General features: G+C 41.1%; 1 protein-coding gene across 1 annotated transcript; it reads right to left on the bottom strand.

Annotated features, from left to right (window-relative positions):
• Positions 1–235: 235 nt before the first annotated feature.
• On the bottom strand, positions 236–27,770 carry galnt12 (UDP-N-acetyl-alpha-D-galactosamine:polypeptide N-acetylgalactosaminyltransferase 12). Its single transcript, XM_041809970.1, has 10 exons — positions 26,819–27,770; positions 24,668–24,837; positions 21,109–21,298; positions 20,672–20,857; positions 15,201–15,318; positions 14,564–14,740; positions 10,904–11,035; positions 10,655–10,774; positions 7,981–8,136; positions 236–2,907 (listed from the first exon to the last, which is right to left on the bottom strand). The coding sequence occupies exons 1-10, from the start codon at positions 27,172–27,174 to the stop codon at positions 2,770–2,772; spliced, it is 1,743 nt and encodes a 580-aa protein (XP_041665904.1). The 5' UTR covers positions 27,175–27,770; the 3' UTR covers positions 236–2,769.

Genomic DNA, 27,770 nt, shown 5'->3' with positions numbered 1-27,770 from the left:
TACTTAACCAAGTTCAATTTTACCAATGTACCATGCTGCTGCTACTGGTAATGCTTAACCTCCTCCAGCCCAGCCTCCTCCTTTATAGCATAAAGCTTGTTGCTTATTCAGATTCATGCTACTATAGATTAATTGCTTTTAAACTAATTCTATATATTCAATATGCATTGTCATAAAAGGATCTATCCATATGGAGGATTTCTAGCCATGCACTCCCTGGAAAGTCAAAGTATGCTGCTTGACTTACCCAGGGAGCATCTTTAGAGCAGAGCCTTCTCTGCCAGCTTAAACTGTATCTCCATTTTGCAATTAAATGGTTAAATATATGTCGAGAGCGTTCCTGAAGAGTGTGGTGAACATCATTAAGATGTCGATATTGAAATGACAACACTTTTCAAGCTGAAATAAAGCTATTTACTTCTTATTCCCTACCAATTTCTCTCATTCACTAGAGAGACCCACACTGCCTGTGACGTCACATGCATACCTTCTACAGTCCACCCACCAAGTGAGGGTACTGGTGTGTGTGGAACACAAACTATTTTGGGGTTTACCGTACCAAACCGCTCTCAAACTGGACCACCTGGTGGAAACGCAGCTAAAGTGAAGCCGCACATTTCAACCTTGTCACTTAAGGTAGTCTTTCAATCCTGAGAGAGGTTCCCTTACTACTGTATGCACAATCACAAAGCACGGTTCTTTTTGACTGTTGGGAATGTTTACCATTTAACTTTTGGTCTGATTCGACTTTTTCGACAATATTTTGCACCTTGTTCAATAGTACATGTATGCCATATTGCTGTTAAAGTAGTGCACTCTCCTCTGTTCTATTAAGATTGTCTTGTATCTCATTATGTAGCAGCACTACCATCAACTTTACAATCTATGATATGCTTTTGTTATTTGGCAAATAAAGGAATACTGATACCTAACTACTGTGCCAGCAATATGGTCCCTTTTCATTATCCATTCATCTTATTGAGTTTACATTCTGAATCAATAGCAAAAATCTATACCAGCACGATCATCTACCAACATCAATTCCTAACAGAGCTCCTACGGGACAGATGAGCCAACAGACTGTGAAGGTTAATGGTAAGGAAGAGGTCACAAATTGCTTCATTCAGTCTCCTCCATTATCTCCTTCTGCTGTCAAAAACTGTACTCTCGTAGACTTCAATCCATAAATCAAACCCAGAGCCCACGAGTTACAAGTGCTCATGTGAGGAGGATTTGGCTGGCAAGAGTCCAAAAGATAAGTCCTCCTCTGCACACCTCTGACACTGAGAGGAAGAGAGGTGCTGATAAAGAATTGGGAGAGGACCAGAAAATCAATCAGGAGGCCATCTGGCATCCCAGCGCTCTGGAGACACCGACAACTGTCGACGCCTTCGCTGCGTTTCCCTCAGCAACTCTGCATAGCCTCTGGGACAGCCACAAGTGACCGCAGCTCGAATAGAAGGATCTATAGTTGTCTGGTTCTGATGAATGGAAACAGAGTCTCGGGCCCAATCAGCACAACCCACAAGAGTAATACATGGGGACTCTAGGGATCACCGTCTTGGCTGTGCATGCGGGAATGTGAACAGAAGAGCATGCGTTTTTCTAAGTGTGCAGATATTTTGTTGGAACAGCTCAATTCTGCATCCTTGTTTGACAAAATATACATTCATTACAAAAACAGCAGAGTTTTTCCTTTGTCAGGCACTTTCCATGGCTTTTAGTGGAAAATATGATCTCATACTAATGATGTCAGTGTTTAAGCTTTTGCAAATAACCATTATTGAGAGAAAATGTCCAAATTATGGATGAAAATGAGACATGTCTGCACTGGAATTGTGAAAAATGTATTATTATGAGGAAATGAAATTGTTTGACTATCTATATTTGACATCCTATGAGGTAAATCCCTTAATATGGCTATAGTTTAGTCCTATGCAGTTTAAAATCATTCAAAGAGCATAACTAAGAAGGGAAAAAAAATCTCACAAAAAGTAGTAAAAAACTTGCAGACTGACCCATTTAGTTTTACCTCGGTCAAATTTGCATTGCAAAATGACTTCACTCGAGGAAGAATGGAATAAGACTGGAGTTTCTGCTGTTATCAGTAGTTCTGTGATTAAGTTGAAGAGGTATGAGGTACTTGCATAATGCCTGTGATCTAAGGCTTTTTTTATAAGCCACTGTGCATAAGAGGAGCGAGCGCTCCTGAAATATTCTTTACAAAACACATTAAGATTCGTCCCACTTTCCACAGACAAATAGAGAGAACAGTGAAAGGAGGGAAAGCCTGCATAAAGGAGTGTTAGCCCCCTCTAGAGGAGGAGAAGTAAACATTCTGTGGCTCTGTGAATCTCTGAGATGTCAGCCACTTACTGCACATGGTTCAGGATCTTTGTAGGAGCGCATGAACCTGGCACAGTCTTATTCTGAGAGATTGCACAAGTTTCAAAGAAAGAAAATGGAAAAAAGAGTATCACACATGCTGGTTTCCAATGAAATTCAGCATGTTTTTCTAATAAAAAAGTGTACATACTATATTCCTGTCTTCCAGCAACAGCTTCCAAGGAAAGAAAATCCCCAAATATATATTTACAAAGTATTTCATTATTGGTCCATTTAACCAAGCTGGCACAAAATTCGAAGTTTGGAGGAAATTTCCTCCTCCCTTAAAGACAAAATCTAGATCCTCCATCCTCTAAATCCCTCCTCAGGATGTTGAAACCTGAATGAAAAATAAACCAGTGTGTTTTTACTTTGTTGAAATCATTATGACCTCTCTTTGAAAAGCCACTTTTGGAGTGGGGTGCCAGAGCAGGGTTGGAGTGAGGGTACTTGGACCCCATTGACTGCTTTTTCTGACGCCTGAACACACTTGTCGCTCGCCACATGGTACAGCACCCCGTCCTGTGAACAGACAGAAAAAATACAGCATTAAAAAGTCAATATCACTGTTATGGAGCAGATCAGCGATGTGCATGTTAATCCCCATGATACTTAATGTAAAATTCAGAATTAAGTTTATAATGTGTAGCCTAGATTTTGGGGGCCTCCCACAGTGAAAAAATGTTTCAACAGTTTTCCTATGTGCTGATTTCTTTTGTGTTTAGTGAACATAGGGTTCCTACACACTTAAAAAAATCATATTTAAGAATTTTGAACCCATTTAGACCTAAGGACGCCGAACAAAAACTCTTTGAAGTATTTTTTAGAACAACCTCCCAAAACTCAAGGGTTTTCTGAAACATCTAGTAGTATAGAGGGAATACATTTTAGGTCATAAATGCCCAAATTTGATGAATTCTGGCATATTTTTTGCCTCTAATCTTTAAATATGCCATGTGGTAATATTTATAACACATTTTAGCCGGTGTCCTGAGCTCATTCTCAACAGTTTAACAATTGAAAAGCAGGATAACTTTCTTTTGTCAGGTTAAACTCCTGTTAAAACAAGGGTGGGGTGCATGGAAGTTTTGGGGCTGGGGGGGCTTGGTGGACCAGATATCAGTGAACTGGACTAGTGTTTTACAACAGTAGAGTTCATTTGATCACAGCAAGTATTACACAGAATACTACCAAACTTTTTCCATTGGGGGTCACAAACACAAATATAAAAGGATGGTGGGACCAGTTTTATAAACCTCACGTTGATACTAAAGTAAGTAAAACCTATCTAATGTAGGTTAAGATATGCTCAGTGGTTGGGTATGCTTAAACGGCTAGTTGATGGCTGATAAGGCAAATAGTCAACCATTTTAAGGATTTTGGCTCCGCCCACGGAACATAATTGGTGCTTTAGGGCATTATAAATCATGATATCTTTACTATTTTGGTTTCCAATATGTTAATATTATAGTGTCTCAATTTCGTCCTTAAAAAATGGCATTAAAATGTGTTGTAAAAATGTTTGTTTACAGTGTGAGCATGGTAGCACTGCCTTGTGCTGAAATTAAGAACAATAATACAGTCTGGTACCAGTGTCCGGCTCTATTTAGGGCCATATTTTATTTAATTTAAAGAATTTTTCAAGGGCTATTCAGAAATGGGCTGTGGGCCACAATTGGCCCCCAGGCCATAGTTTGGACAAACCTGCAATGTGACGTCATCCTGGGCAATTTTTGTCAGGTGAAAGCATGAAAACAAAGCCACATTTTACATTACAATCACTTTGAGTGGAGAGTGTGACTTTAAAGCTCTCTTGAAGTTTTAAAGGCCAGGTAAAACAGGATATTTGATCATTTGAATTGGATATACAAATTCATGTTACATGCAAGATTTTCATATTGTACAGGACTGGGGCAGGTCATTTCCTTCTAAGTTAGCATTTTACATCCTGTTTTAAAAAGGAAAAAAAATCTCCTTGTCTTTTAACTATCTGCTAATCATTAATTCTGTAAAAATGCAGCCCATGTTTAAATTCATTTTTCTTGATATTGTCTTTATAAAATATTTTATATTTATATTTATATTTTTATTTTTGTTGTTTAATATTAGAATTACTATGTTTATCAATTGGTGTTTTTCCAATAAAACACTAAAATGCTGATTTGTTAACATGAGGCCACTATTTTCTCTAAAACAACAAACTACAGTGCTAATTATCAACTTAAGAAATACTGTTCTGGCTCACTCTTCTACAGAGAGATTCTACTGTCCTTTCTTCAAAAAGGATAGTTTTCATCCAGGTTATTGGAAAGTAATCCTTCACTGTTTCACAAAAGGCGTTACCCCTTTTTGAAATTCAGTCTTGTTACAGGGGATTAGTTAAATAAGCGTAGAAACTCATCCGTGTTTCTTAAAGAGGTGAGTCAAAGTTGTCTGTGTTTTCAGTTCAACCCTCTAGAGGGCAGTAACGAGGTCTTACAGCACGTTAGCTGGGTTAATTCTACTGCGTTCTGTTTAATACTACAATTGAAGGGAAGCCTTTTTATTTTGTAGGAGCCTTTTCAAAAATAGTGTTTTGTATATAATTGACCGTGTTAATGAAGAGGGAAAACTTATGAGCTATAACCAATTCATTGACGTGTACAGCTCTACTTGTTCTCTCCAATCATTTAACCATTGGGTTTCAGCTCTCAAAATGCCCCTAAACCGAAAAAATAATAATTAAATTCTAAGTTGTTAGTCAGCCAGCCAGCTATGAAATACTAGAAACAGTGACAAAACAAAAAAAGATTAACCCAGATATCTACTGTTTTCATTTATCTAAAGTAAATGTGCCTTCTGCTACCGTCAAAAAATGGGAGGATATTTTAGACTGTCTCACATCATGGAAATCCGTATTCAGTTTGATTTATAAATCAACTGTTGACTCATTTACATGATTCTTTCAATTAGAAATAATCTACGACTTTTCAGCTGGTTTTGTTGTGTAGAACCCAAGTCATTAGTTCATTTATTTTGGTACTGTCATATTGTATTTGAATTTCGAGAGAGGTTTAAATAATGTGCTCAGATAGGAAATTACTGTGATTCATTTATAAGGCGACCAGAGCTGGGTCTTTAAACATTAACAAAATGAAACACTTTCTTGTTGAAGCTGAGGGCTGGTGACAGGATGATAGACAGTCTTCCTGATTAAAAAGGCTCTTTTCTTTCTTGACAATTTGTACTAGTGCTTGGATTAAAAAAAGGAAAACAAAGGAAAAAAAAACAGCTTCCTGCATACCACTACCTACTGTATTGAACAAAGTACATACACAAGTGTGCTTGGGCACATAATAATACTAAACTGTCAAAGCTGACCAGCGGGAGTGAAAAGTATTCAGCCCCTTGGATGTTTTACCTTTTACTGATACCTTTTTATAAGTCAATCAAGGTCAATATCATTTTGCTTTTTCACTAAAAAATACAAAAAATACAAAAAACTCCTATACATCAAAGTGAAAACATATTTTTACAAAGTTACGTATCTAGAAGGTTCAGTCACTAGTTAGTCAGTATTCCTGGCCACAATTACGCCATGAAGAAAAAACAACCCTCCAAACAACTCAGAGAAAATGTTATTGAAAAGTATGTCAGAGGATGGATGCAAAAACATTTTCAAGGCCCTAAACATTCCCCAGGATTCAGTTAAATCCATCCTCAAGAAATGGAAGGAACATGGCACATGTATAAATCTGCCTAGATCAGGCCGTCCTCACAAACTGAGTGAGCGTGCAAGACAGAGACTAGTGAGAGAGGCTACCATGACACCTATGACTACTCTGAAGGAGTTACAAGCTTCAGAGACTGCATAGAATAACTGTTGCCCGGGTTCTTCATCAGTCAAAGCTTTATGGGAGAGTGGCAAAGAGAAAAACACTGTTGAAGAAAACTCAGATTAAATCTGGACTAGAGTTCACCAAAAGGCATGTGAGAGACTCCACGGTCAAGTGGAAAGAAGTTTTTTGGTCTGATGAGCCAACAAAAACAGTGCTTTTTGCCATCAGACAAGACGCTATGTTTGGTGAACACTAAACACTGCACATAATCATGAACACAACATTCCCAATTTGTGAAGCACAATGGTGGGAGCATCATGCTGTTGGGGTGCTTCTCGGCAGCCAGCCCTGTAGAACTCGTAAAGGTAGAGGGTAAAATGAATGCGGCAAAATATAGGAAAATCCTGGAGGACAATCTTATTCAGTCTGCAAGAGTACTTCGACTTTGGGGAAGAACTTTTTTTCAGCAAGACAATGAGCCGAAGCATAAAGAGAGAGCTACACAAAAATGGTTTAAATACAACAAGGGGGGTGTTCTGGAGTCAAAGCCCAGACCTCAATCCAATAGAGAATTTTTGGCTGCACTTCAAAAGAGTTGTTCACACCTGATCTAGGGGTGCGCGGTATATGCGGTAGATGGTATAAATGATATGAATTTGGCCTACGGTAGAGATTTGGACTCTACCGACCAATTGCGATAACGCTTGTTAATGATGTCATCGTATCTGCCTCAGTGTGAGTTAGCAGGCAAAAACATGTGTTCTTTCCTCACAAAGTCTGCCGGCTGTAACGCAACTAAGTCAATGTGCTGTCTCTGTCAGCCTGCCTGGGGCTGTAACACAAGCTAAGAGCTGCTTTGGCTGGTCTCAGAGCCCAGCGCTGCAGCTCTTCCTCTTACAACGGCATAAACAACCGTTTAAAAGTCTATTTTAACTTATGTCTTTCTTTTCTAAGTCCAGAGTGAGTCAAAGATCCAGGCTGCGATGTTAAATGAGGTCAGAAAAGCTGCTGTAAACTAGTCGTATTCTCCGGCAGCCAAAGCTAAGCTAACTCAATGCTAAACACAATACTTCCGTCAAGCTCTTCAAAATAAAAGTCTGCGGAGTGCAGACAGACAGAAGTAAACCTAGAGAGACTTAAAAAAAAAAAAAAAAAACATGTTTTCTGTGTTCCTGTACTTAGAGATAAATTGAGAATGCCATCAAAGGCTTCTTTAGGAAGAGGGGGGTTAATAACACTTGAATTTGGATTAAAAAGCATGATCTCTTTTTAATTTTGTAATATACTTGTTGGAACCACTCTGTCCCTCTTGTCTCCATTTACATTTAGATAGTGTGGCTGACATTAGTGTGGTGTGCCTGCACTGAACACATGCTAAGCACCATGTGGCACTGTGTGCTGAATACCCAGCTAGCTAATTCACTCTGATTTACATTTTAGTATTAGTCAGGTGTGACCTGAATGCTCTGTAGCTTCTTCACTGCCATAGTGATTGACTTCTGAATCAATAATCCAAAGCTGAGTGGTTTCTTTGATGTGATCTAATTCATTAGAATTATACATGCATACCCCTATTGGGGGGGGGGGGACAAATACAGATGCACAAACTGGGTCTTGTAGGCTTTACTGTAACTTGATGAGCACTAAAAAGCAGATGTGAAGCTAACTTGATCTTTATGCTATCTTCTCCAGCAGAGAATGCCAATCTATGTCAAACAAACACTATACTTTTTATTTTGTTGGATTAAATCTCGTAACAACAAAAAATGCTCCTTACCGACCGGAGAACGAATTTCTGGTCTTCAGGTACAGGTTGCCCCACCTTTTTACAACGCTGGACCATCAGGTACGTGCTAATGTTGTCACCCACGACACATCCAACAGGCTGCCGTATGTTAAAGCGGATCTCATTATCGCTGGTGTATTCAAAGAACTGCAGGAGGAGACAAAAATGTCATGTTTGCTGATAACAAGGGTGTCAAACTAAAGTATTTAATGTATTTAAAATCAATCAAGTGTCATTTTTTAAACTTTACCTGAACTAATGAACAGAAAACTTTAAAACACTTCAGAGAATTGTCATTTAAGTCAGTGGCAGAGAACCCGTGCATGCATATGTATGCATGTATATGTGTGACTCAGAGGAAAAGCGATATGCAGCATCAAAGCAAAAGGACACAGTGTTCTGAGGGGATGCGTGTGCATGTTTGTGTACACCCACACACAAACAGGCTCCTGATGTGTGCACAGACTATGAATCAAAGTGTGAGGTGAATATTTTTCCTGCAACATGCATAACAATCCCTTAAGGCCCGAAACACAAACACTGCTGAGCCAACTTCCTTCAGAGACAACATCAGTGTGCGCCCACAGAGGGCTGCTGGAATCACAGTGGTAAATTTCACAGAGCTTTGTGTCAACCACCGAGGATAAAGGTGGTGGAAAACACACTTCTTTGTATCAACTAGGCAAGAGGATCATTTTGCAGCCACTGCTCTGAGATTTGTACGATTACAATCACAAAACCTTTTGGTGGACTGTGAATGAAGATCATTGTACTGCTATGAATGACTGCTGATCACGATAACTGCTGTCTAAGGTGAATAGAAACACTTTCTTGGTAGTAAAGGGATTAACAAAAAATAAGTAAAGAGTTAAGGTACTGGAGAAATCCAAGAAGCAGAAATCACAGAGTAATAAGGGGCCAGAAAAGGAATGATGCAAGTGTTTCCTGCAGAAATAAAGAGCCTGGTGTTAAGCGTTGGACAGTAAAATACCATGCAATACAATATAAATATGTTACAATATGCTCCTAAGAACCTGCATAAACATATGAGGACATAGGCTTTCCTATGGTGTAATTACTGCTATTGGAGTTTTTGAGATAATGACCCATGGCATATCAGTAATTTGCTTGAAATGTTGGGACAACCTGCTTCAGGAATTTTCATGGAAATCTTTGGAAATTTGTTTAGATATTTTGGAGGAGTTGCTTGGATGTATTTTCATGTAGATTTGGGGGATATGTTTGGAGGTTAATTGGAAGTTTTGGAGATAGCTGCTTTGAAATTGTTGATGACGAGCCAACAGGTCTCTGTATAACAAAAGTGAGAGCTGTGTTGGCATCCTAAGCCCAAAAGGACACATTCCCAGAGGGTGTTGGCCTCTACCTCATCTATTATGGACGGGATCTCGAGGCACAGTTGGGGGGAGGAGGGTTTTTGGTTTGGGGACTTCAGAATTGTATCTCAGCTTTTTGCAGATCTTGCAGTTCTGTTGGCTACTTCAGCCAGGGACCTCAAGCAGGCATGTGGGCAGTTTGTAGCTGAGTGCAAAGCGGCGAGGATGAGGGTCAGCACCTCGGAAAATTAACCTCCGCTGGAAAACAATGGCTTGCTCCTTTTAGGTGGGGAATGAATCTTTGTCCCTGGTGAAGTAGTTCAAGTATCTCCGGGACTTGTTCATGAGTGAAGGAGTGAAGGATTGACAAGCGGATTGGTGCAGCATTGCAGACGTGGTACCAGACTGTTGTGGTGAAGAGGGAGCTGAGCCAGGAGGCAAAGCTCTCAATTTACCAGTTGCTCTTCGTTCCAACCCCCAGCTATGGTCATGAGGTCTGGGTAATGAAAGAATAAAATTGCGCGTTCAAGCGGTCAAAATGGGACTGCTCAGGAGGGTGTCTGGGCTTAGACTTAGAGATAGGGTGAGGAGGTCTGACATCAAGAGGGAGCTCAAAGTAGAGCCGCTGCTCCTTCCCCTCGAAAGGAGCCAGTTGAGGTGGCTCGGGCTTCTGATTGCCAACTGGGTGCCTTCTTGTGGGGGTCTTCCGGTTGGGTCCAAGCAGTAGGAGATCCGGGGGCAGACCCAGGACGCGCTGAAGGGATATATCTCACTTGGCCAGAGAATGCCTCAAAATCCCCCAGGAAGAGCTGATGTAAGAAGAGCTGGGTAGAGGGATGTCTGGGCTGACTTGCTTTGCCTGCTGCACCACGACACAGCCTGGGTCCCAGAATGGATGGATGGATTTCCTCACTGGTTTGTTTTGTTTTGTTCTGTCTTCAGCTAAGGGAATTTCACTTCTTTCTTTTATTTTGAAAGAAAAAAACCTTTTGGTTAAGATTAACAGTGAAAGGAAATGATAAAAATTGAAAGGGGCTCAAAATAGCTAAAGGGAGTTGGGAAAAAGCCAATATTTTTTCATTACAAGGTTCAGATTGCCTCTAAAGGGGCAAATAGCTCTGATGAATGCCATTTGGATAAGAAAAGTTAACTTTGGACCTTAATCCCACTGTGATTAGCAATTAAATGCTGACAGCCCTATATAAAATGCATACAGTATTTGATGACACACTAGTACTTCAGAAAATTGAATTAAGCATGTTCATATGTATTACAACCAACTGAAGGGATCATGAAGACACATTTAAGGCTAAGCCACCAACTTCCATTACCTGGCTATTACCCAAGCCGTGACACGGGTAAAGGATGATCCTCTCTCCGTACATTTTATCAGGATGGTCATCTTTGGGGTTATAGTCAAAGCAGTAGTCCTTTGTCCCCTGATTCTTCAGCTAGAAAACAACACATTTTAAGGTTATCGATAAAGTAAACCTTAAAGAGGCTCTTATGCGGGAGAGGATGTCAGTGTTGATCTGAATTACGTTTACTGAGAATCAGCCAGGCCAAGCGGTGTTTCTTACCATTCCAAACATGCCAGGGCGATCCTCTGGGATGTGAATTTCCGGGTAGATATTTTCTAGATACCACTTGAAGCTCTTACAGCCGAGCCTCTCTTTGAGCTTCAACCGCTCGCTCACGTCTCCAAAGTCCGTCTAGAAACAAAGTACACAAAGTCAACCCTAACCTTTCTGTTTTGATTCAACCTTCTAACTTCATACCTGTGAATTTGAAACAACAGTAGGCAGAACTTAACCAATAATACTATCAATCAATGGCATCTTACAGTATGCGTAGTTCTCCCATTAAAACAATCACATTTCAATACACATACGAGCAAACAGGACCACTCCTACATCCTTGTCAGACAAGATCAAGAGGATGCACCTTGGTGTTTAAGACGGGACTGTGTTTGTACATTGGAGGAACTGTAAAAAATACACATGCTTGTTTAAGTGCTTTGTGGTCATTCCATAGACATGAAAGTGACTATTAGGGAGTTACAAGTCAGGTAATGGCTCTAGTTTGAGCTACTGGGGCCCAGGCTCAGCAGCATTGCAGGATAATTGATAATGGTAAACTTGAATTAAACAAAGCTTTAACTGGCCCTTCATCTGTTCATTCTGTAAAGGGAGGAAGAGCATTATCAATGGAAAGGAACAGAAAGGACCCACAATGGATGACTTGTGTGCCACCACAGTGAATGAGGCCAACTAATGAAAATCAGAAGTAACTGAAAGCCCAATTATAGTTCTAGTATGTGGATAAATGAGGTCACTAAAGGTGCTTATGGGGCAACTAGAGGCCAATCTGAAGAGCATAGAAGACCAGAGAGGTGCCATTAAGTTAGGGCAGCTTGACATAAAAGCACTGCGATTAAATACGATCTACAATTAGTGCACTAATATTTTTAATCCTGATTAATTGCATGCTCTTTTGTCCCTTTCAACAAATTTGGTTAAGCCACTGCAGCATCTCCCTGCAGCCACAGTGATGTTGTTGTTCCATGGCCAAGTTAATGCTAAAGTCTTCAATCTACCAATAAAGTAGGTCTGTATCTAAACTGGAAGTAAATGACCTTTAGTTTAAGACAGTAGAAAAATCTAAAAATGACACAATATTAGAAAAGATAAAAAGGGTGCGATTAATCACGATTAACAACAGAATTCCTACGTTTCATGGTGATTAGAGATTTTAATCTTTTGACAGCTCAAATATCAGTATATAAGCTGCTTTACGCTAATAGCTCCTTGTGGTTTGAATAAGGTTTGACTGCTAAGAAGAGAAGGGTTAAAAACAACAGAGACATGCTTACAGACAGACTTTTTTGCCCTAAAAATGATGCTTTTGAATCAGAAGACTTTACAAAACATGGGCATGGACATAGTATTGTGACCTGAAGAGGCATCATCAAGCCAAACGGGTAGAAAAATAGATCAAAATCTTTAACATTTGATTAAATGAATAATTAAAGAATAGGTTAACTTGTCACATCTTAAAAGACAAACACTTTAAAATAATTTAAGGCTACTGGTTTAAAAGGTTATGTAGTATCAGCAGTAGAACATTGGTTTTCTTAAAGTGGAAAACGAATGTAGAGGTTTTGGCAGTGATTGTTCTTATTTCCTCATCAATGTCTGAAGCTATGTTCTACTACTTTTCTGCACTGAATGCATGTCCATATATATAGTACATTCAGACCCCTTCACGTTTTTCCTTTTTGTAATGTTGCAGTCTTGATGCTACAGTTTCATTTATTTTTTCTCTCATTTATCTACACTCAGCACCCCATCATGATAAAGTGAAAACCAAATTGTAGTCATTTTTTCAGGGTTATATAAAGAAATAAACAAAATATCACATTTACATAAGTATTCAGACTCTTTGCAGCAATCTTGGCTATTAGCTCAGGTTCCTCCCATTTCTCTGAATCTTTGCTGAGCTTTTTTTTACAGCTTGATTGGAGTCCACCTGTGGTAAATTAAACTAATTTGATATGATTTAGGAAGGCACACACTTCTCCATAGAAGACCTCACAGCTGACAATGCATACTAGAGCAAAAAACAAGCCATGAGGTCAAAGAAACTGCCTGAAGAGCTCAGAGTTGGTCGCCAAGCCAAACTGAGCAATCCAGGGAGAAAGGCCTTAGTAGGAGAGGTAATCAAGAACCCAATGATCACTGACTGAGCTTTGGAGATCCTGTTCAAAGTTCAAGAAGGGCAGCCATCACTGAAGCCCTCCACTGATCTGAGCTTAATGGCAGAGTGGCTGGACAGAAGTCTCTCCTCAGTGCAAAACACATGAAAGTCCACTTTGAGTTTTCAACAAAGCACTTGGAGGACTCTTAGACTGTGAGAAACAAGATTCTCTGGTCTGACGAAACCAAGACTGAACTGTTTGGCCTTAATTCTAAATGTTATGTCTGCAGGAAACCAGGCACCGCTCATCACCTGCCCACTAGCATCTCAACAGTGAAGCAGGGTGGTGGCAGCATCATGCTGTGGGAGTGCTTTTCAGCAGCAGGGACTGGGAGATAAACAGGGTTGAGGGAAAGTTGTATGGAGCACAGTAAAGTGATAAAGTCAATTAATACTATGAATACCACAGACGGTCCCCAGTCCAGGTGTGCAAAGATTGTTGCATCATTTCAAAAAGACTGGAGGCTGTAATTGATGCCAAAGTATAATGACTAACCAAGAATTAACTCACATTAACTGCCAGGATATTGAAAAACCAGGCAGTGCTAGACATCCACAATTGCACCAGCCCCAATTTTTTTTCAAACACCCAAAGTAAATTCTCAAAGCAGCCATCAATAGATACGTGCATATAATCAAATTCTTTCACCAACTGTGTTTGTCTCTAGTGAAGAAAATAAGAGATCTGAAGGGACAAAATGCTTTTATCACTCCGAGAGAACTATTCAGAGTCTGTAAAGAATATCTTGGCAAACTAATGGCTAAAACAGCTACAGAGGTTGTAAATATCTGCACACAGAGCAAAATCTGTCTGCACACCAAGGTTTCTACTGCCTGGTTCAGATTCCTAAAATGAGGCTTATGTGAAGTCTGGCATGCTGCAGCGAGATTGGCAGCGCTGCCTCCTCTCATGGAGATGAGCGCCACCTGATCTGTGTTTAGAGAGCTTCTCCTCTTAACTACATTGTCGCACAACAGCCTGGTCCTTTCCATGCTAACATACACGCATACGTACACAAAGGAAGGGCACCCCACGGGTTAGCACTGCTCTCACCCTAATCGAGAACAGGTGGGTGACACCCGTTGGCAGCAACAGACACGGAAAGGTGGTAATCGCACACCGGAACGCCCTGACACCCATCACCTCGGGTGTCTGCTGCTCATGTATCCCGAGCGTCACTTAATCAGGGGAGCTTTTACATCACAGTGGGGGTGCAGTCGGTGTGTATGTGTAGTTTGTGGAGAAAGAAGTGTGTGGTTTTTGTGCTTCTGTGTATTTCAGACTGAGAGTGTTTACACTGTGTAAAATCAAATGACTAATCAGTCTTACAGTGTCGTGATGACTGCAGCTGTTGGTTAAAAAAAAATACTGCATTATAGAAAACAGATCATGGAGTCATCACTTGCTTTAAAATGTATTTCAGTGTGTTTGATCAATTCTGCACATACACATGCACACATATTTACTATCTCTGATGACTCACCTGCTTAGCGTGGGGGTTCCGGTGGTAGTAGATGTGTTTGTAGTCATCCATCCAGACCTCTGCAGCTCTCACACAGTTTGCAAGAGCTTTAACTCGTGAGTAAGGGGCCCCTTTGGGGAACACATGACCCACATGGGAGCATGGGTGGACCTCCAAGCTGCCTCCACACTGCCAAATCTAAAAGACATTAAAAACGCCGCACAACCATGAGGATTTGGTTAGTGTTAGTCATGATTTAATCACTCAGTCTGGCAAAACAAAGCACAGCTTTGTTGTTTGAGCTTGGAAACAGAAAAGGTTTTTTTTTTTTTTTTTTTTACTGGAAATATCTTTGGTTCCTTCCCTTTGGGGATTTGCTGCGGGATATTTTTAATTCTTTGGTTCAATTAAAATATCAGGATCTTTGCCTTTTCCCCACTGGCTGTTTAGTAAGAATTCTTCCGCTGTGGTTTTCAAGGCGTCAAATGATGTGGCTCTAGATAAATGTGAAACAGATCTGTTGGCATGTTAAGCGCTGGTGTGAAAAGCTATGCCAATATCAAGTAAACATGGAGCCAAATTGTGCAAAATTTTCAGAGAGCAAGGACTTTATTTAGAATACATTAATATGCAAATTAGTTTACATGTTTTTATTTACCCTGAAGGAAAATTCCAGGTTTTCTCCCCCCCAAACCTCCATGCCAGTGTCATAGGTCCCCAGGTGAAGGAAGTAATTCCTGCCTACGGCAAATAGACCACCTGCCATAGTGGGAGACCTGAGGAGAAAGAATAGATGCTATCTTATAAGGGATGTGATCAGCAACTGACAGAAAAACAGGAACCATCCCCAAACACAAAAGAAACACAAAAAGAAAAAAATCTTATGGAATACTGATTAACTCTGCCATTAAATGGGTTTCTGAGCAGCTGCAAGCAAGCCTTACATCACCAAGTCCAATGCCAAGAGTCGGATGGAGTGGTATAAAGTACACCAACACTGGAATGTGGAACAGTCAGTTTGGCAGATGCTGGGAAAACTGTACCTGCCTGACTGCACTGTGCCAACTGTGAAGGTTGGTGGCGGAGGGATAATAGTATAGGGTTGATTTTAAGCGTTTGGGCTAGGCCGCTTATCTCTAGTGAAGGACAATCTGAATGCTTCAGCATACCAAGACATTTTGGACAATGCTATGCTTCCAACTGTGTGGCAACAGTTTATGGAAGGCCCTTTTCTATTCCAACATGACTGTGCCCCAGTGCACAAAGCAAGGACTATAAAGACATGGTTTGATGAGTTCAGTGTGAAAGAACTTGACTGACCTGCACAGAGCCCTGACAACAACTCCAATCAAGCAGCTTTGGGATGAACTGGAATGGAGATTGTGAGCCAGGCCTTCCCATCCAACGACAGTGCTGACCTCATAAATGCTCTTCAGAAGTGGAATGAGTGAGCACAAATTCCCACAGAAACACTCCAAAATCTTAAGGAAAGCCTCCAGAGAAGAGTGGAAGCTGTTATAGCTGCTAAAGGGAAGCAGTGTGGGGATGCTCTTCTATTAATGACCAAGCAAAATAAAAAGAGTGCAGAATAACACCGGCAGCAATCAGCTGCAAACACCCATTAAGACAAGCAGACATCTCTCTGTGATCACCTGCAGAGCATGAATCACAGGCTACGTGTTCATACATACGGAATAGGGTGTGGAGTCTTTTAATGATAATTAATGCAAACTTGTTGACAAATATGCTTGAGCCACAGCATGTGTAAATGTGCCTGTTGTCCCACACAGCACAGTACCTCTAAAATTATTCACCCCCTTGGAAGTTTTACCTTTCTGCTAATTTTATAAATGAATTATGGTCAATATAATTTGGCTTTTTTGACCCCAAAAAACACAAAACATAAAAACCCTCCAAAATATGTTATATAAAATAGGTGACTGCATAAATATCCTCCCCCATTAAGATGACTGACCTAATTCAACAGAGGTCCAGCCAATTGGTACTAGTAGTCTCACAATAAGTGAAATGTGATCACCTGAGTGCAGTGGCTGTGTCTTAGTGATTGTAGCATAAAAATACCTGTGTCTGGAAGGTCCAGCCACTGGTCAATCAATATGGATAAGAGCAAATCATCCAGGTACTTTGCCCAAACAATGCCTGTCCCTCTCCTTTCAGGGGGAAAACATTCATTAAAAATGAACTACAGGGAAAGATTTGGTCACTAGCGATTTAAAAGCTTAAAATATGAAAACCTTACAAATAAACAGTTATTGAGAACCAAAATCCAATGGCCAGTGGCTTTTAATCGCATTGTTACCAATGTTTTCCAACCTACCACCACTCTATGTGAGACTTGTTTTCCCCCAAATGTGAGGATGGTGTGGTCACATTGCACTGCACATCACCACACCATCCTCACTATGTAGCACAGTGGTGGCAGCATCATGCAGTGGGGATGCTTCTTGGCAGCCGGCCCAGGAGCTCTGTCAAGGTAGAGGGTAAAATGTGTTAAGTGGTATATCCTATTCTGATTATGAGACAAAGGGGGCGCTCTGTCAGAAAGGAGAAGTTGTTGTGACCACTGTTTGTAAAGTAGAACAAGGGGGTCATTAAAAAAGTATGTTGAATGAAAAGTCGTCGTCGTCGTAGTTAATGAGCTAACATTAGTAGCAGAGGATGGCCGCTGGCAATTATAAAGTTCCACCACCATTTGACGAGAAAAAGTCCTACGAAAGCTGGAAAAATAAGGTCGAAGTTCGGAAGCTAGTCACAGACTTAGATAAGAAGACGCAGGCGTTAGCAGTAGCACTGTCGCTAATGGGACGAGCGAGGGACAGCGCACTGGAAATAGCCACGGAGGACTTAAACAAGGATGATGGAATAAATAAACTGTTTACGAAAGTGGACTCAGTGTTCTTAAAAGAGGAAAAAGATCGTCAACACGAAGCACACACGGTTTTGACAGGATCAGAAGGGCCCTCTGTAAACAGCTACGGCCTATGGAGGATCAGTACAACACAGAGGACAAAGTCTACTACAAGCAGATAAATTGTACTGAATGGAAAGGTCCCGGTGTAGTCATCGGCCAAGATGGAGCGGTAATATTTGTGCGGCATGGGGGAACCTATGTCCGAGTTCATCACTCCAGGCTTCGTAAGGCAGATGCTCCCTAAGAAATGCTGAATGATGTGGACAATCAGACAGAGAGGACTGAAAATCAGAATTCTCTACCAGGAACTGAACTCAGTGATAATACTGATACTGAAAATGACAGTCAGTAGAAAACTACTGCAAATAATGAACCCCTTGGTGAAGAGGAAAGCAGTGAACCTTCTCAGGAAACAGAACAACCAAGAGGGGATCAGCATGGAGCCTCTGATACAATACTAACACCTCCAATGAAAACATCTTCAAGCCTGAAGCTGAAAGCTGGACAAGTAGTGACTTTCACAGACAGTGATAGTGGCCAAATGCACACTGGAAAAATCCTCAGCAGAGCAGGAAAAGCAACAGGAACACACAAAGATTGGTACAATCTTCAATACACAGATCCTGAGGAAATTGCTGGGACAACAGGATCGGCTAACCTGAAACAAGTGAGTGATCTTCAGGTTGTTACAACTGAGCAGGCAGAGTTGTGCATTGATAACCAAAAAGATGAAATACTTGCAGTAAATGATGACGTGTTCATGGCTGCCAAACGTACTGAACTCAACAACTGGAAAAAGAATGAGGTGTTTGAAGAGGTGAGGGATGAAGGCCAGAAATGCATCTCTACAAGGTGGGTGTGCACACTCAAGGAAACATCTGATGGTGTTGTACCCAAAGCTAGGTTAGTTGCAAGAGGCTTTGAAGAGATGAATACCGAGGGGCTCCAAAAAGACTCACCTACCTGTGCCTCAGAGTCCCTGAAACTGATAATGACTGTAATATGCCAAAAGGAGTGGCAGCTAAACTCCATGGACATTAAAGCAGCCTTTCTACAAGGTAAAGAATTGACTCGAATTGTGTACATCAGGCCTCCCCAAGAAGCCCAAAGGCAGGGCTACCTATGGAAGTTAAAAAAGTGTGTTTATGGCCTTGCAGATGCTTCTCTGTATTGGTATAACAGAGTAAAAGACACCATGCTGAAGTTGGGAGCCACTGTGTCAAAAGTTGATCCAGCAGTGTTCTATTGGCTGGATGACCCCTGTAATGTGATGGGGGTTCTTGCTTGTCACGTGGATGACTTTATTTGGGCTGGTACAAAGAAATTCTCCATAACAGTCATCCCTCACTTGAAAGTTGTTTTCCAGGTTGAACGTGAAGAAAACAGCAGCTTCGGTTATATTGGAATGGAGACTGACTCTCTGAAGGATGAGATACAAGTACAGCAAAATATGTACATTAAGAATCTTTAGCCGATTCCTGTGGACCCCACAAGAGCAACAGAGAGAGAGGCACCTTTGACAGAAACCGAAACTGAGATGCTCAAGTCAAAGACAGGCCAAATACTGTGGGTGGCAAGACAGAGCAGGCCAGACATGATGTGTGACATCTCCATGTTGGCATCCGGTACAAAGCATGCTACTGTTCAGACCTTGCACTGTGCAAGGTATCAGAAAACTGAAATCAGAAGAAGTGACCTTGAGGTTTCAGCACCTAGGAGACGATAGCTCTCTAAAACTAGTTGTGTTTAGTGACTCATCAATGGGAAATCTTCCTGATGGAGGGACTCAAGGTAGACACCTCATCTTGCTGAGGGGAGACAACGGAAGGTTCTCACCTCTATCCTGGCAGTCGAAGAGAATCAGGAGAGTTGTTCGCAATACACTGGCTGGAGAGACTTTTGCACTTGAAGATGGCATTGACAGTGCTGTTTTCTTAACCACACTTTTCTCAGAGCTTACCACAGGTGACTGCACACGAAAAAGCTTGCCCATTGTGTGTGTAACAGATAATCACTCTCTACTGGATGCTATCAAATCCACCAAATCAGTCACAGAGAAAAGACTCCGCCTAGAAATCAGCAGCATCAAAGAGCTCATCCACTCAAATGTTGTCCAACGTGTCATGTGGTCCACCACAAAGGAGCAGCTTGCAGACTGTTTAACAAAAAAGGGGACCTCTGCACTCACTCTGCTGAAGGCTCTCCGTGAAGGTGTATGGCTACTTAAAGGCGAAATGGACTAAACAACACAGACTTCTCCCCCCACAAGTGATTGTTATTAAAGTTAGAGCTTTAAATTGATGTTCATCTGTTTATTATTTAGGGAACAGTAATGTGTGGCTCTTTTGAAATGTTTTAGATCTTTTTCTTTAAAGAGTAAGAGGAGTTTGTTAAGTGGTATATCCTATTCTGATTAGGGGAGTTTGTTAAGTGGTATATCCTATTCTGATTATGGGACAAAGGGGGCACTCTGTCAGGAAGGAGAAGTTGTTGTGACCACTGTTTGTAAAGTAGAACAAGGGGGTCATTAAAAAAGTATGTTGAACGAAAAGTTATCGTCGTCGTAGTTAATGAGCTAACAAAATGAATGCTGCAACCATAGGAGCACAATCTTATTCAGTCTGCAAGAGAACTACAGCTTTTGGAGTTGATTTATTTTCCAGAAAGACAATGACCTGAAGCATACAGAGAAATCCACACAGAAATGGTTTAAAGACAACAAGGGGGATGTTCTGGAGTAGCTGAGTCGAAGCCCAGACCTCAGTCCAATGGAGAATTTGGGTCTGGACTAGGAAAGGGCTGTTCACGCCCGATCCCTGTGCAACCTGACAGATATTGAGCAGTTTATCAAAGAAGAATGGAGTCAAATTGCAGTGTCCAGATGTGCGACTTCAAAGGGGGTAAATATTTATGCAGACGCTTATTGAACCTCACATATTTTCATTAAATTGATGTTATTTTGTAATCAATAAAAGGGTAAAACATCCAAAGGGGTCAATACCTTTTATAGGCACTGTATGTGTGGGAAACATGAATAACTTGTCCTTTTTTCAGGTCAGAAAACTCTAAATGTCAGATAAATCCTGAGGAATCCCATCACTGTCTTATGATTGATATGTGATAACTTGTGGTACAAATATTAGTTTAAGACCTATTTTGTGAACTTCATGTTGAAAACGCTACATCTACATACTCACCTGATGACATCAGTGGCAGATCGACGGCGTCTCTGTTCATGCTCAGGGACAGAGTGCCAGGTAAAGGCCAACCTCCAATCGAACCCCCCGATCTGAGGTTCTCCAGGATTCCCCATGTACTCAAAAGTGTTCCAGTCGATCACGTCAATGACAGGACACACCACGGACGATGGATTTTCTTTGATCCTAGAGAGGAAAAGACATGAAGTGTATCGAGATTTCTCAAGAACAAGAGAAAGAAATCAAAAGTCTCTTTTATTGGTGCACTCGCTGGATAAGATTTATAATAGCAGTCCTTTAGCAGGGCTGGTAGAGATTCAATACCTCACACAATTACACTTCAGCAGGGATAAAAAGTGTCTTTAAAAGCACAAGGTCACACTTTAAGAAAAAGTACTTAAAGAGTTCTCATGCTCTCCTCTTTGTAGCTCTCTAACCTGTAGAGGAGCGGCTCTAACCAGTCTTCATGACATTCACAGTGACAGTCCAGGAAAGTCAGCACGTCACCCTTGGTAATGGATGCCCCTAGTACCCGGGCCCGCACCAAGCCCTCCCTCTTGGTTGTGCGGATGAGACGCACCTTTTTCAGACCTGCAAGATACCTCTCCAATGGCTCTTTAAGATGTTCTGTAGAAAATGAAACAATGAAGCAGAATAACATAATTTAATCTGGTACTTTGCACATCCTCTCAACTCTTACTAAGACTGGCTTGTTTTTGTTTTGTCTATCTCCTCCCCTTAAACAAAAGCTGTTGCAATATAATAATAGCCTAACTGGTTGATCTTCATGTTAACCACAATTAACAATTAACGTAATTGCAGCCAGTTCAAGGAAAAAGGGAGAGGCAGGTGTGCTTAATTTTTATGGTTAGGTGCCTTAAGGTTAGAACTCCTTTCAGCTGTCATGGCTAGTCACATTCATTCTTAGCATAGTCTTTTTAGCCTGAACATCAGATGGAGTGTTCTTCTAGACACACCCTTGAGGAATAAAAGGGGTCATCTTGTATTTATAGTCTAAATCTTCAGATGCCAGTATACTTGGAGCTGCTTATCCGTTAAGAGTCTGCTACTCATGACTGAGGCCAGTTGTAAATCCCAGCTGCAGTGCGGTAGGTAGTAGGTGAAGGTAAACAGACAAATGAGGAGGAGTTATTGGGGCATAGGTGGCCTAGTGGTAGAAGGCACACCCCATGTAAGCAGTCTGCCCAGGTTTGAATCCGGCTTGTGGCACTTTCCTGCATGTCTCTACCCAGCTCTCTCATCCCTGTGTCCGATTCTGTCCACTATCCTCCTTTGTCAATAGTATTTACAGCCGTTCTGACTGCTGAAACTGCTTTTCTTTGGTTGACAACAAACATGAAATCTAAAGCTGGGTGCACACAATGCGATCTCCAGTCAACTCTCAGCCTGGTCATGATTAATGAGTCGTTTGTTGTGTATTGTAACAGGGGACACAACATCCAACTATGGCCAGATCAGCTACTCCTGACTGGTGAAATTAATTTCTAGCATATTTGATATTTGGGTTGTACAGCTGCACAAACTCACACTTCGGGGCATAACTTGTCAGAACTGACATTATCTTAAATCTAGGGGTAGACCAACCATCTGCCTAGGGGAGTATTGATGCCAATATCAAGCATTAAGCTGATTATCCTTATTGGCATTTTATTTGACTAATAATCAGCCAAAATCAGTGACTTCAAATGTGCGCTACTTTAGCTCCACTGCAAGGTGCATCTTCCCCTCCGGCTTTGTTTTCAGCCCCTGCAGTGTCACCTAATGTCCTGCACACAACACTATCCAACTGGCTTGATGTCACACAACAGTCAGCCAGTCAACACTGAGGACTGGGTGGCACTGACACACAGAGTGTATGGCATTATTTCCTGCTGATGTGTTGCTCTGTGCTGTTTCTCATGTTAATAGAGATAGTGCTAATTTACCTTTATATTTTATTTACCTAAACTTACAAACATATAAAATGCATATTGATTCCAAATATCCATTATTGTTCAAATGCCCAATAAATGATCTTGTGAAAAACCAATATCGGTCAACCCTTACTAAAGTCACTGTGAAAACAGCAGGAACAACTTTTTGATTTTCCTTCCCCAACTAAAAAAAAGGAAATAAACAAGCAGAAAAATAAGCCTACCTGCAGAATCCTAGCCGAGACATAATATTTGTTATTATTTAGCTACTAGCTGTGTTTGCTGGCAATGCTGTTCATGTGTGTACAGGAGAGCATTTTATTGCTGTATTTGAGTCATGCAAATGGGACCATAGAAATGGCTTCAATATCCATCAGGGAGACTCTTCAAAAGAAACTCCACTGAACTACAATTTGCTCAGACTTTATTCATGCAGTCTGAGCACTCAGGTTGTGCACTGCCATCAGGGAGCTGCAGTACAGTATGAGCACATAAATCCTGTATGATTACTGTGCATCGTAATGATCCAGTCAAGCAGTGTGAGCCGACATCCCACCTAGACTGTTGTAGAGTTGCATGAAATGGCACAGTGCACCTAGCTTAGAAGTCTTTTCAGAATCCTGGTGAGTCCCTACAATGATACCTGCCACTCCCCTGGTATCTTCAACCACAGTTACAGAAGCATTCAGCTGTTCTTGTGTCAACACTTCCACAGAAGAGGAGCAGGATGAGAAGGATTATTTGTATTTCAAAAGGAGCAAATACCAAAAGTGAACTTCTGAGAAAAGCAGTTAAGAGTGGGTTTATACAGTACCTAGAAAAGTATTCACCCCCTTGGATGGTTCACCCTTTTATTGATTTTTAAAATCAATCATGGTCAATATAATTTGGCTTTTTGACAAAAAGAATTACAACCTTTAAGTTGTAAAGGTAAAGGGTAAAATGAATGCAATGAAATGCAGAAAAATAGGGGGACAACCTTATTCAGTCTGCAAAAGAATTACAGCATGGGAGAAGATTTATCTGCCAGCAAGACATTGAGCCAAGTAAACAGAGAAAGCTACACAGAAATTGTTTAAAAGACAACAAGAGGAATGTTCTGGAGTGGCCGAGTCAAAGACCAGAACTCAATCCAAGAAAGAATTTGTTGCTAGACTAGAAAAGGGCTGTTCACTCCTGATCCCTGTGCAACCTGACTGAGCTTAAGCAGTTTTGCAAAGAAGAATGGAGTCAAATTGCAGCGTCAATTGAATATTTATGCCATCATTTAGTTTAACATTTCATACTTTTATTAAATAGACATTACTTTGTAGAAATCCCTTTTCTTATGACATTAAAAATGCCTTTTTTGTCATTCCAAATTATATGGATCGTGATTGATCTATAAAATCCATCAATGGGTTAAACATCCAAGAAAGTGAATATTTTTATAAGCACTGTACATGGCAATAAACCTCCTCTGGTGATAGATATCACATTTTGACCGGAGCACAGCACAGACGCTTCATTTGGACCACAAGTGGACTGTGCTGCGGGTAGAAAAAGGGAGTATGATACATCACCTTTAAGAACAAAAATCTCTCTTGCTAAAAGCCATGCATTTTATTTGCATTACTTACAAATAAATTATTTTTCTTTAAAATCAAGTCAGTCATTTAAAAAAACATCAGTCTTGAAAAGAAGGGGAGCTGAGTTGTCTTATGAGTAGTGCTGTTCTTGCAAAATGTACCATCCATGCAGTGTACCGTTATTAATTAGTATTCTGGCCAATGCAAGAAGCTTGTATCATCAGAGTGAGTCTATCTGAATGTGTATCAAGTTCCCCTTTGTCTAAATCTTGGTTTCAACGCCTTTCATTACCTCCCTGTACCTCTAATACTCTCCTAATTGCAAACATGTCAGTCCCTCCTCCCTGATTTCTCTCAGGCTGCCACCTGCCAGCATATGCCTCCTTGTGTGTCAACCTCTCTGTCCATCCTGACTGTCAATCTGCTGAGCTCGGCTGCCTGCCTGCCTACATGTCCCCTCTGCCTGTCCATCAGCATGTCGGTTTCATGGATACCTCTGTCGCTAAAGTCATCCACCAGCACCACCTCCTTCAGTAGGATGTCAGGGGACGTCTCCAGCACGCTGTGGACCGTCCTCAGGAGGGTTGACCAGGCCTCGTTGTAGAAGGTGATGACCACAGAGGTGGTAGGCAGGGACAGGTAGTCATACGCCAGCTCCCTGCAGCTGTAATGAAACGAGAACACTTTTAGTCTACACAGTGATATGCTACTCATGAAACCACCTGACCAGCTCATAACTGCCTGAAGACTTTCCCATTCCTCCTGTCTGTTAACCTGAGCTGTGTTAAAAAACAAAAACAAAAACAAAAAAAAAAACAAAACAAGCACAGCCTGCCTGGTCACAAATTACAAAGAGATGTATTACTACAGACAAACCAAAACAAGGAACAGCATTTTTTTATATGTTTCCCCTGCCTAGAAAAACATGCAACAGGCCTAAAACTGTCACAGCAGATTACTACGGGGAAAATTCAAGTCAGTTTGAAAGGTAGAGAAAAGGGTAGTCTTGGTTTATACTTCTAAAGAATATGTACGCATCTCTTTGGCTTTGTGAGTCAAATTAGTTATGATATAATAAAGCTACAGGTGCAGCTCAATACATTTGAATATTATGAAAAACTTCACTTTTCCTGTGATTCAGTTAAAGAAGTGAAACTTCCATATATTCTAAATGCATCTCACACAAGTGACATATTTCATGACTTCTTTTGTTCTAATGCTGATGATTACAGCTTACAGCTCATAACAATACAAAAAAAATCCATTATCTCAGGAGTTTAACACTTAACACTAAGGACACAACACTTGTAGTCCATTTCCTGGACCAGTCTGTATGGTGGCTTCTGATCCACTGACACCAGTCTCAGTCCACTCCTTGTGAAGCTCCCCTGAGTTCTTGAATCTGCTTTGTCTGACAATCCTCTGAAGGTTGAGCTCATCCCTGTTGCTTGTGCTCCTTTTCTAACACACTTTTCCCTTCTAGACAACTTCCCAAGAATATGCTTTGATACATCCTCTGAGAACAGCCTGGCCTTTCACCAATGACCTATGTGGTTTACCCTCTGTGAATATGCTTTGCTTATGCACTCTGAGAACAGCCTGTCCTTTCAGCAGTGACCTTCCGTGGCTTACCCTTCTTCTTGTGAAGGATAACAATGATTGTCGTCTGAGCATTCATCAAGTCAGCAGACTTCCCCATGATTGTGGTTGTGTGTATTGAGCCAGAGCGAGAGAACAGACATAGGGATGCACAATATTATCGGCTTGATATCCGTATCGGCAGATAAGAAGATTTCTGCTGATGTTTACAATCAATATTTTGGCAATAAAATCTGCCTTCGTGAGCTGTAAATATGGCCATATGAACCAATAAATTAGTGAAGTTTTAGTCTGGACCAGAGGATCTACCTCAGCTGAGGTCTTTGTCTTTATTCATCACTACTCCTCACACTTTGAAGTATGTTTTAAGGGCTAAAGATTTAGGTATGAGCTACATTTAAATATCTGCATCAATATTGGTATTGGCTAGAATTAATAAGTAAATATCGGCATATCAGATATCAGCAAAACCCCAACATCATGCATCCCTAAATAAAGGCTCTGGCAACTTTTGCAAATTGGTAATTTCCACAATATTGTAGCACTATGAGATAGATTTTTTTCTGTAAGCCGCAATCATCAGTAATAAAACTGAGATGGCACGGAATGTTTCAGTCTTTATAAGATGAATCTAGAATTTATGATAATGTAACTTTCTGAAGCAAGGAAAAATGTACATTATTCTTTTTTTTTTTTTTTTTTTGATGCCCTGTATCTGGATCATTTTCTACAGCAATGTCCTTGCTCCACTCTTGGCTGAGAGACATCTTAATTAGAGGTGTTATAGAGACAAAGGAAGGCGCTTAGACTGGTTTTAACCTGCACAATGATGATCTGGCAAATGGTGGTTGCTTGAGCTTAATCTTGTTTGACAAATCAGCAGCAAACACGATAAAACAGATCCAGACACGACAAAAGCCATTATATAGCATTTAAGTACTTGACATCATGAAAGGTGACACTGCGAGTGGAATTATAGAAACAGTTTCATCTATAGAGTGATAATAAGGGGTTCCCTGGTTGACATATCTCATTTAGTTACTTACAGTGGGTTCCATTTTTCAGGCAGCCTGCGGTGCAGCGATATTCTATCACTGACAACAGTGTTAATTTGATGCTTTTTGATGTGTTCCTCCTCCTCTCTTTTCGCATCTCCTTTCAGATTGAGCCTGACAGCTCTCCCCATTTCACCCAGGGCGTTCAGATCCAGCGGAGGCTTCTCGTAGACGGGCTTTTTAAGCTCGTCATTCCCTAACGGTCTTCCTCTGGGGGCCTCCCGTTCAAACGTAATGGTCGCGTCATCCCTGGAGTTGTGTCTGGAAAGTATGAGATATCCCACCAGAGTCACTCCAAAGATGAGGAACAGTAGCTTGGGTTGGCTTCTTCTCCTGCACACTGCCATCGTGTCGCTTCCTTACCCCGGTGAGAGAAAAAAAAAAGGGTTGAGGTTTCATGCCCAGAGGAGCTGCACTCCTCTGACACCTCCTGCTGAAGAAGAAGTGGCCCTTTCTACTTCCCCAGCCTGCTCCAGTTTCCATTGGTCGGCTTTTAGTTTTCTCTGCATGCTTCTAGACGTTACTATCCCGACCTAATGTTCAGTTTTTACCCAAAGTTGTTAGATTTTCCTCACTTGTTTAGCGGAACCTTAAAAAACTCGACCGTTGGAGTAACGTCAGGACACTCCTCCGTTTGCTGGACTTTCCCCGAGAGCGTTTAAAAGAAGTGTGAACAGATTAACACCCTCGGATTACCCTTTTCCCATCGGATTAGCCGTCGATAGCTCACTAATACGAGCTCACCTTTGGGCTACCAGTAGTCCCCCCCTTAAAAGTAATCTGGGTCAAATCAGAAACCCCTTCCTCTACTTCGTCGAGGCTGTTTTTTCCGTGCTAAAAAGTAACGTTGCTGCTATATAAACGCATGCTAACTCTCCCAAAGTGTCATTATTTTAAAACGTCACTTAGCCACAGCTGTCGAAAACAGGCTGAAGTTTGCCTC

The sequence above is a fragment of the Cheilinus undulatus genome, linkage group 16, assembly GCF_018320785.1.
Source record: "Cheilinus undulatus linkage group 16, ASM1832078v1, whole genome shotgun sequence".
In the NCBI taxonomy this organism is placed as follows: Eukaryota; Metazoa; Chordata; class Actinopteri; order Labriformes; family Labridae; genus Cheilinus; species Cheilinus undulatus.
The sequence above is the reverse complement of the archived record's forward strand: the minus strand, read 5'-3'. Positions and strand labels throughout refer to the sequence as shown.